Below are 15312 nucleotides of genomic sequence, written 5' to 3' on the forward strand. Positions count from 1 at the left end.
AAAACCCGCAGGACACCTATGGGCTCAAAATGTGGTCATAAATATTTTGTACTTGTAAAAAAGATTTGTACTTGTAAAAAAGATTTGTATGTGTAAAAAAAATTTGTGCGTGCGTAAAAAAAGATTTGTATGTGTAAAAAAGATTTGTGCGTGCGTAAAAAAGATTTGTATGTGTGAAAAAGATTTGTGCGTGCGTAAAAAAGATTTGTATGTGTGAAAAAGATTTGTGCGTGTGTGAAAAAGATTTGTGTGTGGACTTAGAAAAAAAAACCCTGCAAGTTACAAGTACGAATTTTGACCCTATTTTTCTTCCTTTAAGCTGATTGGTCAATGTCATGTCAATCACAAATTAAACAATCCAATCAGAGAACAGATGGGTTTGGCTGTCGGGGGGATGCTTTACGGACCTTCAGGTCCTGGAAGGGTTGCAGATTGAAGATGGAGGACAGCGGTGCCGCTTCTGCGGCGCAGGTAAGCTTTAGTTTATGGTTTACTGGAACAAGCTAATTGTCCAGACATATATTTTTGAATATCATGTTCGTTTACTACACTGTAATTTTTCACGGTGCCAAAAGATAGCTTAAAAAGGGCTCTCAACATTAGCCCTAGTGTTGCATGTGTTTAAATAGTCTCCTGTGTGGCACGGTCTGTCTGCTTAAACATCAGCATCGTGGAGAATTATGTGTTTGGATTTAAGTGTAATCCCGATGAGATGTCATTTTGGTAATAATTGGAACTGAAATGCTCTGACTTGACCTTAGCACTGGTCCCAGGTCACCCCCGAGTTTGTGTTAGAGTAATACTACAGTAATTACAGTATACAACAACTTTCAGCAGCTACTGAAAGTTAGGGGACCTAGCTTAACTTTCAGTAGCTGCTAACGCATTAACGAGCAAACTGCGCTAACGTGTTATGCTGCGCTAACGGAAAATCGGTTAATGTCATTTTAAGGAGATTACTGCTGACAGCACAAATATATGTGTGTGTATAAAGTATCTGATTTCAGTTTTCTTCTACTACTGTAATTATGGCTTAACAAGCTTCCTGAGTGAGCGTTTTGGGATTTATGAGAGCTTATAGGCAGTGACATTGAGAAGTACTCTGTTATACAGTACCAGATTGACCAAGAATGCTTCTGTAGTTAACTGTAGTGCAGTGTCTGTCTGGTGTCAGTAAGCTAATGTCTGTAGATATTTGCTTTGCTGGATGTGTCCTGTTCAAAAATTTAAGAAGGAATTCAGGAGAAAATGATTTAAAAAGATTGGATTTGCTTCATCAGTTGAAATTACAAGTTTATAGTGCCAGCCTTTTGTGTGAACCAGCTTCCCAAAAAGGATAATGCTGAAACGGGCTTTACAGCTTATATACTGTGACAATAAAAACATATGCTGATTCTAAGGCCCAGTTCACGGCATCTTGTTCAGCCTCCCTAATCCAGAGACTAATCTAACCATTATCGTGTGTTTGTAAGCATACTGCAAAAAACCCCTCTGCACTCTATGTGTACCTGCAATATTTCGAATACAGCGCTGAATGACATTCTCAACCTTCAAACATGGAGTGCCAACATGCTTATGAGCACATTTGCGTTGTGTACATCTTTAAAAAAAAAAATGAAACAGCCTTACTTAATAATTTTGTAAAGTAAATTTTCAACCCTAACAGATGTCACATGTGTTTAGGGACTTTTAAAGTCTTTCTGCATCGGGTTATGTGTTTTGAAGTGTGCTATACTAAATTTGTGGGTCATCTGTGTCATCATGGGAACATCCACAGGGTACTTCAGAGAGAGAAATAGTAGAGTGTATGATACATCCATAGAGAAACGTGTAAATCTTTGAAAATTGCCTGATTGTTTTACTTAACAGGTGACTGTAAATCAAGTGGACCTTGGTCGATCTCCCTCCAGAACAGAGAACCTGGGATGTTCCTGTGACTCTTTGGTGGGTTCATTTTTTTCATTATTAAAGTAAAGTTGTTTGAATTTTTTGAATACAGCAAGGTGGCACAGGATAAAACATATTTAAAAATAATTTTTAATGCAATTCAGTTTCTTTACTGTATTACAAAGTTAATCAAAATAAAAAGATTTCATGAGAATATTATTTGGTTTTATTGAGTTTTACGCAGTTTGACATTTCATTGTTCCTTCAATGCACTTCATATGATATTAGTAATTGAATAATTTTTTTCTTCTTTCAGGTGGCTTTAGGAAGACATGTTTTCCAAAACCTTCAAAATAGGCTGGTGCAGTCCTACCAACAGCAGCCCTTGGACCTTGATCATATTGAGTTCCTCTGCGTGAACGCATCAACTCTAGTCTGTTCTCTTTCTGCTCATATTAATGTTCCATCAGTGGTAGGTTTATTTGATTTAGTTTTGGTTATCTTTAAAAATCGTTTCAATATATGCCATTCTTATGTATCTTATAATGTTAATTTTACAGTGTAGTAATTATGCTATACAAATGCACCTGTCATCCATTGCCTTGTTAAATCCAAGATGAAATTTTGTTCTGTGTTTCAATATAAAGATTGGGTATAAGAATAATGATAGTAAGATGGTAAAACTGAATTCCAGGATTTCATCCAACTAAATATTTTAATGCAACCATTTTTTAGGTGGTTGAAGCTCTTCACCACCTCATCTGCCTCATCCATTCCGATATGGATACAAGAAGGTCTGCCATTGTTGTTGACAGCTCAGCTGGTGAACGGGGGAGGCCAAAGCTCTATGTTTCCAAAGACCACCTCAAAGATCTAATAAAGATGGACCTCTCCGTTCCTTGTATCTCCAAGCTTTTGGGCATATCGCAGAAAACAGTCCGACGAAGAATGGAAGAGTGGGGCCTCTCAATAACGGCAACCTACAGCTCACTATCAGATGATGAAATTGACAACTTAATTGCAGCCATAAAACAGGAATCAAAAAATCTGGGTTAGTTATTCATGTGAAAAATAATGCTTGTAATAAGGCTATTTTATTTTTCTTGCTAGCAACCGTTCATATTTACATGAATAACACTAGCTGAATGTCATGATTAGTTAGTAGTTTGATTTACTGTACTATAAGTGCCTTCCAATGTGCAGTTGTGATTCTTTCACTATGGAATGTCTTTTTAGGCTACAGAATGGTTAAAGGATGCCTCAGGGCACTGGGCCACAGGGTGCAGTGGAACAGAGTATGGGATTCCATGCGTCGTGTTGACAGCGCTGGAATCCTTGAAAGGATGGCAAATCTTGGATGTGTTGTCAGAAGGACATACAGTGTTCCTGGTCCTCTGTCACTACTCCACATTGACACCAACCATAAGTTAATTAGGTAAGTTTAACATAACTCAATAGTCATAGGGCACATTTGGGCCCATTACTATTTAACTCATTCATGCATATGCAAACACTGTATTTTACATTACGCCATCACTTTACCGCCAAGTTAGCAGTTTTATATATATATATATATATATATATATATATATATATATATATATATATATATATATATATATAATATATATATATATATATATATATATATATATATACATATATATATATACATATATATATATATATATATATTTAGTGTTTATATATCATATTTGATTATTGGTGAAAAATGCAATTAATTAATTATACTCAGTGGCTGAAGTCTTAGGGGCTGTGTCTTTGTCTCTTTACAGATATGGACTTGTGATGTTTGGTGGTGTTGATGGCTTCTCAAGGAAGGTTTGCATTCTTCACTAAAATAGCAGAAAATGTGATGCTAGTACTAGTACTTCCATAATGTCTCTTTATATTCAGATCTTGTACTTGAAAGCAGCTAACAACAACAAGGCTTCTACAGCACTGACGTTCTTCCTTGAGGCTGTACAGAAGCATGGATTTCCATTGAGGTATAATGCAAAAAACTTGCTGTTCACATTAGAGCATAGAGGCTTAAATCAGTCTCACTTATATTTTGAATACACATTCGTGCCTGACACACATGCTTGCTGTCTGGAAATGATTGAATTTTCCTATCATTTGTATTATATTTTCAGAGAAATACTACAATAATAATAATAATAATAATAACACGTTTTATAACACCTTAAGGTTATCTTACAATAGCAACAATACAATATATTGAAACATTGCAAATAAAATGTAGACATAAGTTAAAGAAGAGAAAAGCAAGCATGACAGTATAAAAGCTAATCAAGTTAAAATGGACTAATACAGAATCAGGTGTATGCAATTCTGAATAGATGGGTTTTGAGACGTGACTTAAAAGTGGTGAAAGTGTTTGTTGTCCGGAGATCTGGTGGAGGTACATCCAAAGTCTTGGGGCAGAACAACTAAAGGCTCTGAGTCCCATTGTAGTTAGGCAAGCATGTGGAACAGACAGAAGGGAAGCTGAAAAAGAGCGAAGTGTATGAGGGGGCGAGTACCAATGTAGTACAAATGTAGAAGATCAGATAAATATGGACGAATATGTCAAATCAGTGTCAGCTGTTTCCCATGTGTTTTCATTTTCTCTAATCACACTTGTGTGTATTTAGTCTGTGTGTTTCTGTTCATTCTTTGTCATGTTGTCTGTTGTCGTTTGTGCCATGTTTCCATGCGTCTCTGCTTCTATGCTCCAGGTTTCAGGTATCTTTGTATCCACGGCGAGTTTCAAATATTTACAAATATAGCTCTGCATAAGAGCTCAAAGAGCCCTAAAAATATTATACAGTTGAATGTAAAACATTCACATTTTTCTTTAAATGATTAACTTTAAAATATTGCTAAACTGTGATACTCTGCAATTTCTGTGTCCTTTGTTTTTCATATTTCTAGAGTGAGGGGAGACCAAGGAGTTGAGAATGTTGACATTGCTCGATACATGTTTGAAGTTCGGGGCTGTGGTAGAGGAAGCTTTATGTCTGGCAAAAGCGTGCATAACCAAAGGTATTCCTAATTTACAACAAAAACATATTTTTGATTGCCAGGTGTAGTATTCTGGCGTTAATTATTGAATGTGTTATTAACAAAATTACGTTTAAAATTTTTGTTTTGTTTTAAAGGATAGAGCGCCTGTGGCGAGACGTTTGGAATGTTGTCACCAACATCTACTACGATCTTCTTCACAGACTTGAGGAAGACAGACTGTTGGATCCAACAAACTGTACTGACCTTTTTTGTGCACAGTATGTGTTTTTGCCACGAATCCAAGCAGATTTGGAGACGTTTATTGAAGGCTGGAACAATCACTCTCTTAGGACAGAGCGGAACTACACCCCAAACCAACTATGGGAGATTGGAAAGACTCAGAATCCAGTCAATCCTCCTGAAAGTATTGTGGTATGATTACACATCTCTAAATTATTCAAATTGCTTTTTTGAAAAAAAAAAATATATGTATATCATTGACAAAATTAATAAAGCATGTATTTTAAAGACTTCCTGAATTGATGGCGTCTAATTTCAGGCAGAGTATCCAGATGTGGACATTGCAGACTTGGACCAAACTGGTATTCACCTTCCAGAACTTGTGTCTCCACTTGACAGTGAGGATTTGGAAAGAGTGAGACACCTTTTCAATCCCATGGAACCCTCTATGTCCTATGGGGCTGACATTTACAGTTCCCTTCTCCAGTATGTGGAAGGCATTCTTGAGAACAGGCAGGATTTATAGCTTTATCTAGTGATAGTTGAAAATAATATGCCCTAACAGATGTTTACATTATGTTGAATTATCAGTTTTTGTATCTGAGGACAGTTACTAAAAGTCTGCATCAATATTTATTTTCAGTTTTTAATGTTAATGCATTTTGTGTTTGATGAGTTTACTAAACCATATTTTCCTGATAATCTGTCAGTTAATGCAAAGGTAACATGATAAATGCTTTCTGTTCTCATGTAAGTCCTTTGTTTAATAATAGCTTCAATAAAATTTTGTTTAGGTGCCATCATGCCTATTCTTGCTGATTTATATTTTTATTTCATTTTAAAGGCAAGATTCAATTAATATACTTTATTTACAGTCTGACAAGATTTCTTTTTCTTAACTGTGATGGAGTCTAGAATGTAACTTGTATTTAAGTCCAATAACTGCTGCTCCAAATCCATGTCCTTAACAAATTCTGGATTTCAATTTGGGGTGTTCAAGCATATTTCCTTTGATTTACAAAATGATTTCAAACAACCTCAAAAATAATCCGGAAAATTATCATCCAATTTTCATAGCCCAAAACTTGACTTTATTGGTAACAGCTTGAAAGTGACAAAAACTCTCATGACTGTAGAACTGTAATGTTTTGATGTGTGTTAGCTGTCCTGCATGCGGTAATTAAATAGCTTGACCACAGCTGACAGTGTGGCAGATTTTTATTAACATTATATTCAACATCATTGGACTGTGTGTAACATTTAATACAGCTTTGGTATTAATCGTGTAATCCAGGAAACTTCTTCAAACAAAGAGATGATGTAAATCGGATGCATGACAATGACTGAAACCTAAATAACACAATCATTAGTTCCTTAACTTCAAATATAAATGTTAATGGTGGGAACTGTAACTTTAATTTTTATATTTAAACTCGCATAACAATATTCACAAAAAATCAATAAGCCTAAGTAACAGTGAAACTTTTGGCTATGTAAAACATTTTTCAAGCATGGTTTAGCAAGTTTATTCGACATCCAGTGTCTACAAATTGCTTTTAAATAAGGCCGAAACCTGTGGCACAAGTTGCAATGCAATCATCAACATGTTTGGAAAAGACATTGTACTCGTGGAAGTGCCCAGGCACACGCAACGTTCCAAAACATGTAGAGGATATGAGGTAGTCTGCTTCGACTACTTCAACCTTCATGGTACCAGTCGGAATTTCCCACCCGACCCAAAACCTCATCAGCTGGCTGAGCTGGAATGGAGTGGCTGTAAAAATAATCAATGCATTAGAAATTAAATTAGATTCAAATTTTGAATCACAATGCAATTACACTCGCCTGTTTCAATGTAGGTCTTCAGAAATCCCACTGTTTGCATTTGGATGCTTTGTGGGTAAGGTGGATCATCACCGTCTTCATCATCGCCCTCATCTCCTGGCCAAACAATGTGGCTAAGAACAGCCTAAAATGAGATTTCAGAGACACACTTAAGAATGCAACTGCCTTAAATACAGTTTTTTTACATGTTAAATTTGCGAAGGGACTTTTTTCCGACACTTGGCATTTATATATGGTGTATTCTACGGGGTGCTCATGATGGCACTGGATTATCTGGCAGCCTTTAAAAGAATTTTCCTCATGATGAATAAAGTATTATCAATCAATCATTTTGTCTCACTTAAAGTATAATGGTAAAAGGACTGATTCTTAATTTTCTACTCTCCCAGACCCTTCAAAGTTTTTTCTACAACAATTATCATTGTCACAATCACATTGTTATTTTCTGTACTTCCTACCAAAAATTCATACAGAGCGGGGAGCCAGGGTCAAACTGCTGATCAGTAGATGACCTGCTCTACCTCCTGAGCTACAGCCTCCCCTAAAAGCAGCATTAACTGTCATGCCATCTAGCCTTGTCACTGTAGTCGGCATATTAGAAATGCATTGAAATACCTGTGCAGTAAGAATGCTGTCTTCATGCTGGGGAAAGACCACTGAGGCTGTGTCAGGTCTTTGTTGAAGCATAGTCAACAATCCGGTGTCCTTCAGACCTTTTCTGATGTGTTTTGTCTGCCTTTTAGTTCGGCCTATCACCTAAAACAATAATTAAAAATAACCACATGACATTTGCTTAGGTGATGACAATCTAAAAAAATTTTTTAAAGGGCAATCTTACTGCATGATGGAGAAGCTGTTGGAACAGCCATCTGCGGTTTTCTGCACTAACGGGTGGCAAGTCCCAGGAAATGGCCAAATTGTTAATGTCATCCTTCTGCTGCTCAGTGAGGTGTTTATTACCATCAAGCTTATAGAGGAAAAAAAATTCCATTTTAGTATGTTGCAAATATATTGCATAAAAAATCTGCATTTTCTTGGGGGGGGGGGGGGGGGGGTATTTACATGTATATAAAAATAATGAGTTAATTTAAATTATGATTTCACAAAGGCTTGAAGTAAATTAGTATTCACCATGCAAATTGTAGAACGAATATCTAGGTCTGGCACATCATCGAGCTGTACAGTGACAGTGTCTCTATCAGCATGGACCAACATGTGAATAATAGCCTTGCTGAGGCCATGCAATCGTGGCCCATCGTTCAAAAATGAATGCCCAATCATTCTGCCTGCTACCACAAATAAGTCACTGTCTGCCAAAATCTGAGAAGTAGAAGGCACTAGATGGTTCTCTTGTCCCTCAAAGGGTCATGTTGGCTGCACCTGGAGAAGAACAGTACAAGAAAAATAAAAAAGGTATAGCGTTATCTATTGACGTAAGTAGTTGATTAATGAAGTGGTCAAACATGATGCAAATACTTCAATCTTTTTTCTTTTTTCTTTTTTAAATTTCTGGAGTAAATTTCTCGATGGATTATTTTAAAAACTCATCTCACATTAATTAAGAAAAGGATATAGAAACATACCGCTATGGATGTTAAAGCCATGTTGCAACTTTAGCATTGCCATGCTGAAAAAATGTCTCTGGACCCCAGTGCCAACAGCTGTGTCACCTATTTTAAAATTGGGAAAAAGAAAAAGACAACAACAACAACACAAGTAAAGTTACAAACTGCTTTACAGCACCCTTTAATGGAAAATTCTCATTTACCAAGTTGGAATGTTAAACAGCCTTTAAAGAAAGTAACTGAATCTATGCTTCACCATAAGCATTACCTTGTAAAGAACAACGAAAAGGTCCTGCCCAATCAATCTGTGGTCTTTTGTAGAAAGCAATGATCTCTCGGCTCTGGGATGTTTGATCTTGTCGAATGTCAATGATAGCTGTGATTTTGGGGTTCTCCTCCTTTTCCTTTAAGAGATGCCTCTTAAACAAAACTGCAGCATCTTGGGGATCACTGGCCTTTTTCCACTGTTCTACTAAAAGATAAAGTACATTGTATGCAAAAATAACATTTTGTACTGTAAACCCAGTAAGCCAAAAAATTAAGGCCCAGCACACTTTCTGGTAAGCACGTCAATTTGGAATTTTAAATATACTCTGACATTTGGTATGAAAAGTACCTTCCTTATTGTTGGCTGGGATGTCAGTGTTCATCTCAGCAGCAAAATTGAGAAGTGTGTCTCTGACTTCATGTGCTGCGTGATGCAGGTCATCCACTTCACTTTACCCAAAGTGTTGCAAAAGAAAAAAAAAACATCAGTGTTTAAACCGATCGATCGATAGATGGATGCAGGAATACTGTCAATAAAAGATAAGGTCACCTAAACAATGCACTCTAAAGAAGCAAAAGTATATTGTTAAAATGCCAGGATGAACACTGATAAAAGCTCATCCATGTGGTCAACATGATCATAGAAGATGAACAGGTTAGATAAGGATGAGCCCCTGCTATGACATGATGCAAAGACAGAAGCAAGAGCAACTATAAATGTGCTACACATAGCATTTGTTTAGTGTTGTCCAACTAAAATGAACTTACCGATCACCACATGTACTGGCATGCAAGACCAAGTCATCTGGAGGATAATGATTTCCACAAACAGGACAAGAAGGCTGAAGAGGATATTGCAATTAAAAAGTGTATTTATTTTAGTCCTAGCAAAGATGAACAGTCCAAATCTAGCACAGAATGCCACAGGTAATTAGCAAATAATGAAACAGTTGAACAAAGATCTGCTTGGAATTTTGTATTGTCCATATTACAATGTTAAATATATCTGGGAACTCACCTCCAATTGGACTTCATTCTGATGTGCCTGGTCAGTTATGCTTTCACACGCGGCTTCCTGGTAAAGGAATCTAATGTTACATTACACATTTATGGTAGCTACATGCTGCTCACGATTTGTCATTTAGAGCAAACTAGGGGATCAACGCCCCTCATGGGGACACTCCAATAGGGCATAAAGTTTTGGACTCTCCACCAATTGCTCTAAAGCAGGGGTGTCAAACTCAAATACACAGTGGGCCAAAATTCAAAACTGGAACAAAGTCGCGGGCTAACATTAATATTTATTGAAATATATTTGTTCCTCCAGATATAAGAATGAATCTTTTCTTATGGACTCAAACACGTTTTGCTAAAAAACGGAATATGAAACAAGCAAAGCTTAATACTAAACAATATATATATTAGCTGTATAATACCAGTAGGCCAACTCTAATAGTAATTTGGTATGGCTTCGCAGGGCAAATGTAATTAGGCTGCGGGACAGGTTTTGACACCTATGCTCTAAAGAAACGAAGAAGCTTCTCAGATGAGAGGTGGCACATCTTCAAGAAAACTTATAGAAGTCCAGATGTTTTCTTTGCAAACTCTTTAGACTACAATGACTGGGATAACTGAGAAACTTCACAGACATTTAGAGCAAAACTTACGACTGATTTCAGCACATACATTGACTCTGGAAATTCACCCAAAGTAGTCTTGGGTAAAGCATAATATTCTGTCCTTCCATTTTGAAAGTAGTAAAAAGAATACAACTTAAAAAGTTTTAGTTTTTAGCAAAGGTGGTAGCAATGTTTGTTTTACTGTTGAATTTGGCTTACTTGTACACAGTTTTCTACGTGACAAACAAGTAGCTGAAGAGGCATAGTCACACCACAGGTCTTGCACTGAGACTTCGGCATTTTGCTGAATTCTGCAGCATCATGTGGAAGAGGTGTAGTATCAATTTTTTCTTGGAGAGGGACAATATAAAGAGTATTTTTTCCATTGTTGGTGGCCATCTTGAGCGTCTTGGCTGTGTAGCCTTGTGTTCCCTGAGATACTAGAGAGAGATTTCTCTGTCCGCTACCACCTAGAATATGGAACAAAAACCAAATAATGCATTCGCAATACAGCAATGTTCTAAAAGTTGAGATCATAAAGTACAAATAAATCCATAACATTATGGAACACTACTCTTGTATAGCAATGTCTTTAAAAACTACCTTGTAGCAAACTATGCTTTTCATTTTTAAACAATGCTTAAAATGTTGAATGAATCACTAGACCAAAACAATATTTCATCCATAAACATATTCCGAATATTCAAGTTTTTAATTAAGTGGTGCTGTACTGTTGATCTTATACCTGTAAACAATGGAAGTGTATTGATGTGCATCTTATGCCTTTATAGCTTTTCAATCACAATGCACAAAAAAAGTGAGTTAATCGAAAAAAAAGACCATGCCTACAAATTTGAAAAATAAATAATAAAAGCCATATCAGTGTTCCATAAGTTATTCTCGGAAGAAGTGTTAGAAATGTTTTAATTAGACAAAAAAGCTTCTTGTAAAACTTATCCGGATGCTTTTGGCTCTAAGTAAATGTCTTCTATTAACTCAGACACAAAGTCGGGGAGTTAAAATGACTTACCTCCTGCTTTATACAAGAGCCATCCACCAGTTAGGGCCTTCATCTTCGGATACTCTTCATGCAGAGCTACAGTAATCTAAATTAGGGTTAAAAGAAATCAAACATTTCCTCATCATTAGTTTGTCAAATCAAATTGTAACATTTTTCAATTTTAATTTTAAAGTTTAAAATTAGATTTTTTTTTTGACAAGATAAAGGCATCTAAAATTGAGAAAAGTACTTCTTCATGATCAGCATTGTCAGCTATGCTGAGAGTTCGCCTTCCAAGTCCAGCTTGAAGAAGCCGTATTTCATTCTTTGGGGTTTTTGTCGTGGAGTCAGGCAAAAGACAGAATTGCAACTGAAGGTTGCGAACTGCATGTATGACATTACTAGGAGCTGGGAAAGGCCTCTTTTCTTTGGATTGCCTTCTTTGAAACATTGCTGGAAATGACCTGTAAATAAGATTATACATTTGAGGCATTAAACACTGTGCCAAATTCTTCCAAATTAAAGCAAGACTACTCATCTGATTGGAAAAGTACTGCATTACTGTTAAGGTGAAATGTCATAATGATGTTTAAGGAGGATCCAAGAGCATAGGTAATTTGCAGAGCAGGTTGTTTAAATAAAAAGATGACTTACATAAAAGAGAGTAAGAGTAAAAGCTGAACACACAATAGAGACAAATCCTGGATGCAGCATTTTACTTTTGTGCATGCCAGGTTAAAGCCTATGAATTATATTTTTAAACCAAAACCAAAGAGTAACTCAAAACCAAAAGGGTTCCTTGAATCCAGTATTCATTATATCCTTGTCAGTACAGATTTTATGTCTTCTCCAGAATACAGGGAAAAGAATATTAAAAATATGAACAACTGAAATACAAACCTAATTATCTGGGCTTCTACTTTACTGAATATCTTTGATTACTGTTCCATAACACTCCTCCCCCCCGAAAAAAAAGAAAGGAGTAGCATTACTGGCAATTTTCTTTTTCTTTTTACCTTTGCATTTCTATTTGGGTGCTCACTCTTGGGGTTTGCTGAGGCACTGTCGCAGTAACAGATGTGGTTGCAGTTCTACTCCTAATATCAGACTGGGAAGTTGACAGAATTCCCACAAGATTCAGTATAGCCTTCTCTATTGCAGTCTTTGGCTCCTGTTGAAAATATATTTATATGTTATTGAACATCTGCATCTTCATTTAAACAATACCATATGGTTTCCCGATATATCCCTTTTTCCCTTATTAACCTAATATTAAAATAGTTAACAGTATAACTAATAGTCATGAGTGAGAGTTTAAAAGAACACTGAGGAAGCTTGTTAAGCCATAATTACAGTAGTAGAAGAAAACTGAAATCAGATACTTTATACACACACATATATTTGTGCTGTCAGCAGTAATCTCCTTAAAATGACATTAACCGATTTTCCGTTAGCGCAGCATAACACGTTAGCGCGGTTTGCTCATTAATGCGTTAGCAGCTACTGAAAGTTAAGCTAGGTCCCCTAACTTTCAGTAGCTGCTGAAAGTTGTTGTATACTGTAATTACTGTAGTATTACTCTAACACAAACTCGGGGGTGACCTGGGACCAGTGCTAAGGTCAAGTCAGAGCATTTCAGTTCCAATTATTACCAAAATGACATCTCATCGGGATTACACTTAAATCCAAACACATAATTCTCCACGATGCTGATGTTTAAGCAGACAGACCGTGCCACACAGGAGACTATTTAAACACATGCAACACTAGGGCTAATGTTGAGAGCCCTTTTTAAGCTATCTTTTGGCACCGTGAAAAATTACAGTGTAGTAAACGAACATGATATTCAAAAATATATGTCTGGACAATTAGCTTGTTCCAGTAAACCATAAACTAAAGCTTACCTGCGCCGCAGAAGCGGCACCGCTGTCCTCCATCTTCAATCTGCAACCCTTCCAGGACCTGAAGGTCCGTAAAGCATCCCCCCGACAGCCAAACACATCTGTTCTCTGATTGGATTGTTTAATTTGTGATTGACATGACATTGACCAATCAGCTTAAAGGAAGAAAAATAGGGTCAAAATTCGTACTTGTAACTTGCAGGGGGTTTTTTTCTAAGTCCACACACAAATCTTTTTCACACACGCACAAATCTTTTTCACACATACAAATCTTTTTTACGCACGCACAAATCTTTTTTACACATAAAAATCTTTTTTACGCACGCACAAATCTTTTTTACACATACAAATCTTTTTTACGCACGCACAAATCTTTTTTACACATACAAATCTTTTTTACGCACGCACAAATCTTTTTTACACATACAAATCTTTTTTACGCACGCACAAATTTTTTTTACACATACAAATCTTTTTTACAAGTACAAATCTTTTTTACAAGTACAAAATATTTATGACCACATTTTGAGCCCATAGACACCGGCCCTCGAAGCCTGGCGTTGCCTACCCCTGATATAGACAGTGCTTAAGATAAGATAAGATAAGATAACCTTTATTAGTCCCACACGTGGGAAATTTGTTTTGTCACAGCAGGAAGTGGACAGTGCAAAAGTTATGAGGCAAAAATTAGAATACAATAAGAATAAATACAGTACACAACTGTACAGAATAGAATAAAATAAAATACTATATACAGTAGAATAAAATAAAATAAATATACAATAAGATAAAAATAGAATACAAATACAAATACTATATACAACTGAGTAAAAATACAACGATGACAGAAAGGATTATTGCACTTAGTATTGCTTGAAGCAGTTATGACCTTCTTGCCATATTGGCAGAATAAATGACCTGGAAGCTGTTGCACTGTCTGCACCTGTAAACTCCAGGACACGTTTACAAACAATTTTCGTTGTTATTTGCGCTGCAGCTGCAGGTTAGGGTGGAGTTACTGTGTGTGTGTTTACAAGTAGTTTTAAACCTTGTGATCCACAAAACAGCATAACAGTAAAAGAAGAATTGACTGCGTTACAGTCAGTGCGGGAGCGGCGGCTTTGCTCGTGCGCGATTCATTTGCAGTTTGGACGCATGTGAACATCTCCTGTCATGTGATCCTGTGATCGAACAAAGGATCAAAGGCTCGAAGAGCGTTGACGTCAAATTCGAAGCCACGAAAGTCTATAAATAGCCCCTCTTCACCTTTGCAAACACAGTTTTACTTGGAACATTTTCAGAAACAGCGAGTTGTGTTTAGCAAACCAGAAACCTTTCAGAAAGGGACTATTTTAAAGTTAAATAATTAAGCACACGTATTTTTCTTTCGACACGTTGCATTAAGCTTTTAAAGAAATGTCACGAGAAATAGTCAATAATTCACAGTCTGACAGAGCGATTCCAGCGGAATCAAACGAATTATATGGGTTAGTGGAGAGAGAAATATCGGAGCCTAGAGACCTTCAAATGAAAATACAAGAACAAATTAGTACGATGCACCGTGATGTCAAGGAAGAGTTAGAGAGACTTGAGCACCAAGTGGGAGAAGCTCACCACAAAATAACAAAAAAAGAAGAGATAATAGAAAAACAGAATAGAGAAATAGATCACAAGACTGAACAAATAATTGAGCTGAAAAAAGAAATATGTGTTCTTCAGCGTCGGATGAGACAGGCTCTGGATGAAAAACAGTCAAGGGTGGAATCTCTGGAGGCTAAATTGCAGGAACAGGTTAACACCGTTCAAATGATGCACCGTGACTTTCTGGAAAAGGAAGAATATCTCCTTAGACAGAACAGCAGCATTGCTGCTCAGTTGTCACTTATTGAAAGGGAGAGAGACGAACTCAAGAAAACTTTAGAGCCTCTTGAGTACCAAGAACAACAGTCACAGGTGGAATCTCTGGAGGCTCTGTAGCT

General features: G+C 36.6%; 4 protein-coding genes across 5 annotated transcripts; 2 read left to right on the forward strand and 2 right to left on the reverse strand.

Annotated features, from left to right (window-relative positions):
• The first annotated feature begins 182 nt into the window (after positions 1 to 182).
• LOC147324485 (uncharacterized) lies at positions 183 to 3763 on the forward strand. The gene is made up of 6 exons (XM_086298320.1): positions 183 to 471; positions 1870 to 1944; positions 2204 to 2359; positions 2623 to 2938; positions 3124 to 3322; positions 3684 to 3763. Exons 1-6 carry the CDS (start codon positions 331 to 333, stop codon positions 3745 to 3747), a joined length of 951 nt encoding a protein of 316 aa, XP_086154446.1. The 5' UTR covers positions 183 to 330; the 3' UTR covers positions 3748 to 3763.
• A 23-nt stretch (positions 3764 to 3786) lies between these two features.
• LOC147324486 (uncharacterized) lies at positions 3787 to 5927 on the forward strand. The gene is made up of 4 exons (XM_086302719.1): positions 3787 to 3896; positions 4825 to 4935; positions 5052 to 5328; positions 5456 to 5927. The coding sequence occupies exons 1-4, from the start codon at positions 3787 to 3789 to the stop codon at positions 5660 to 5662; spliced, it is 705 nt and encodes a 234-aa protein (XP_086158845.1). The 3' UTR covers positions 5663 to 5927.
• A 424-nt stretch (positions 5928 to 6351) lies between these two features.
• LOC147324487 (uncharacterized) lies at positions 6352 to 8330 on the reverse strand. Its single transcript, XM_086298330.1, has 5 exons — positions 8113 to 8330; positions 7820 to 7948; positions 7597 to 7737; positions 6982 to 7105; positions 6352 to 6910 (listed from the first exon to the last, which is right to left on the reverse strand). The coding sequence occupies exons 1-5, from the start codon at positions 8260 to 8262 to the stop codon at positions 6693 to 6695; spliced, it is 762 nt and encodes a 253-aa protein (XP_086154456.1). The 5' UTR covers positions 8263 to 8330; the 3' UTR covers positions 6352 to 6692.
• Positions 8232 to 15281, reverse strand: LOC147324488 (uncharacterized). Of its 2 annotated transcripts, none has more exons than XM_086298314.1 (11): positions 13337 to 15281; positions 12449 to 12603; positions 11683 to 11896; positions 11463 to 11538; positions 10652 to 10902; positions 9832 to 9888; positions 9582 to 9655; positions 9163 to 9263; positions 8815 to 9015; positions 8565 to 8651; positions 8232 to 8361 (listed from the first exon to the last, which is right to left on the reverse strand). In XM_086298314.1, exons 1-11 carry the CDS (start codon positions 13475 to 13477, stop codon positions 8339 to 8341), a joined length of 1380 nt encoding a protein of 459 aa, XP_086154440.1. In that variant the 5' UTR covers positions 13478 to 15281; the 3' UTR covers positions 8232 to 8338. The 2 variants fall into 2 exon arrangements, with proteins under 2 accessions (XP_086154440.1, XP_086154439.1); XM_086298313.1 differs by having other exon boundaries at positions 8815 to 9018.
• Between the last annotated feature and the right edge of the window lie 31 nt (positions 15282 to 15312).

This window comes from Aulonocara sp. 'chitande type north' Nkhata Bay, linkage group LG7, assembly GCF_057382095.1.
Source record: "Aulonocara sp. 'chitande type north' Nkhata Bay isolate Kocher_YH1m ecotype deep benthic linkage group LG7, A_spYH_male_GT1.1, whole genome shotgun sequence".
NCBI classification, from domain to species: Eukaryota; Metazoa; Chordata; class Actinopteri; order Cichliformes; family Cichlidae; genus Aulonocara; species Aulonocara sp. 'chitande type north' Nkhata Bay.

Coding starts and splice junctions, on each gene's coding strand:
- LOC147324485 (XM_086298320.1), top strand. CDS start 331: ATGTCATGTCAATCACAAATTAAACAATCCAATCAGAGAACAGATGGG. Junction 1,945..2,203: donor GATGTTCCTGTGACTCTTTG/GTGGGTTCATTT, acceptor TTCTTCTTTCAG/GTGGCTTTAGGAAGACATGT. Junction 2,939..3,123: donor ACAGGAATCAAAAAATCTGG/GTTAGTTATTCA, acceptor ATGTCTTTTTAG/GCTACAGAATGGTTAAAGGA.
- LOC147324486 (XM_086302719.1), top strand. CDS start 3,787: ATGTCTCTTTATATTCAGATCTTGTACTTGAAAGCAGCTAACAACAAC. Junction 3,897..4,824: donor AAGCATGGATTTCCATTGAG/GTATAATGCAAA, acceptor TCATATTTCTAG/AGTGAGGGGAGACCAAGGAG. Junction 4,936..5,051: donor AAAAGCGTGCATAACCAAAG/GTATTCCTAATT, acceptor TTTGTTTTAAAG/GATAGAGCGCCTGTGGCGAG.
- LOC147324487 (XM_086298330.1), bottom strand. CDS start 8,262: ATGATTGGGCATTCATTTTTGAACGATGGGCCACGATTGCATGGCCTC. Junction 7,106..7,596: donor ACAGCATTCTTACTGCACAG/GTATTTCAATGC, acceptor ATCTCATTTTAG/GCTGTTCTTAGCCACATTGT. Junction 6,911..6,981: donor GAAGACCTACATTGAAACAG/GCGAGTGTAATT, acceptor TTATTTTTACAG/CCACTCCATTCCAGCTCAGC.
- LOC147324488 (XM_086298313.1), bottom strand. CDS start 13,477: ATGTCATGTCAATCACAAATTAAACAATCCAATCAGAGAACAGATGTG. Junction 10,903..11,462: donor GCTCTTGTATAAAGCAGGAG/GTAAGTCATTTT, acceptor TCCATATTCTAG/GTGGTAGCGGACAGAGAAAT. Junction 9,019..9,162: donor CCCAGCCAACAATAAGGAAG/GTACTTTTCATA, acceptor TTTATCTTTTAG/TAGAACAGTGGAAAAAGGCC.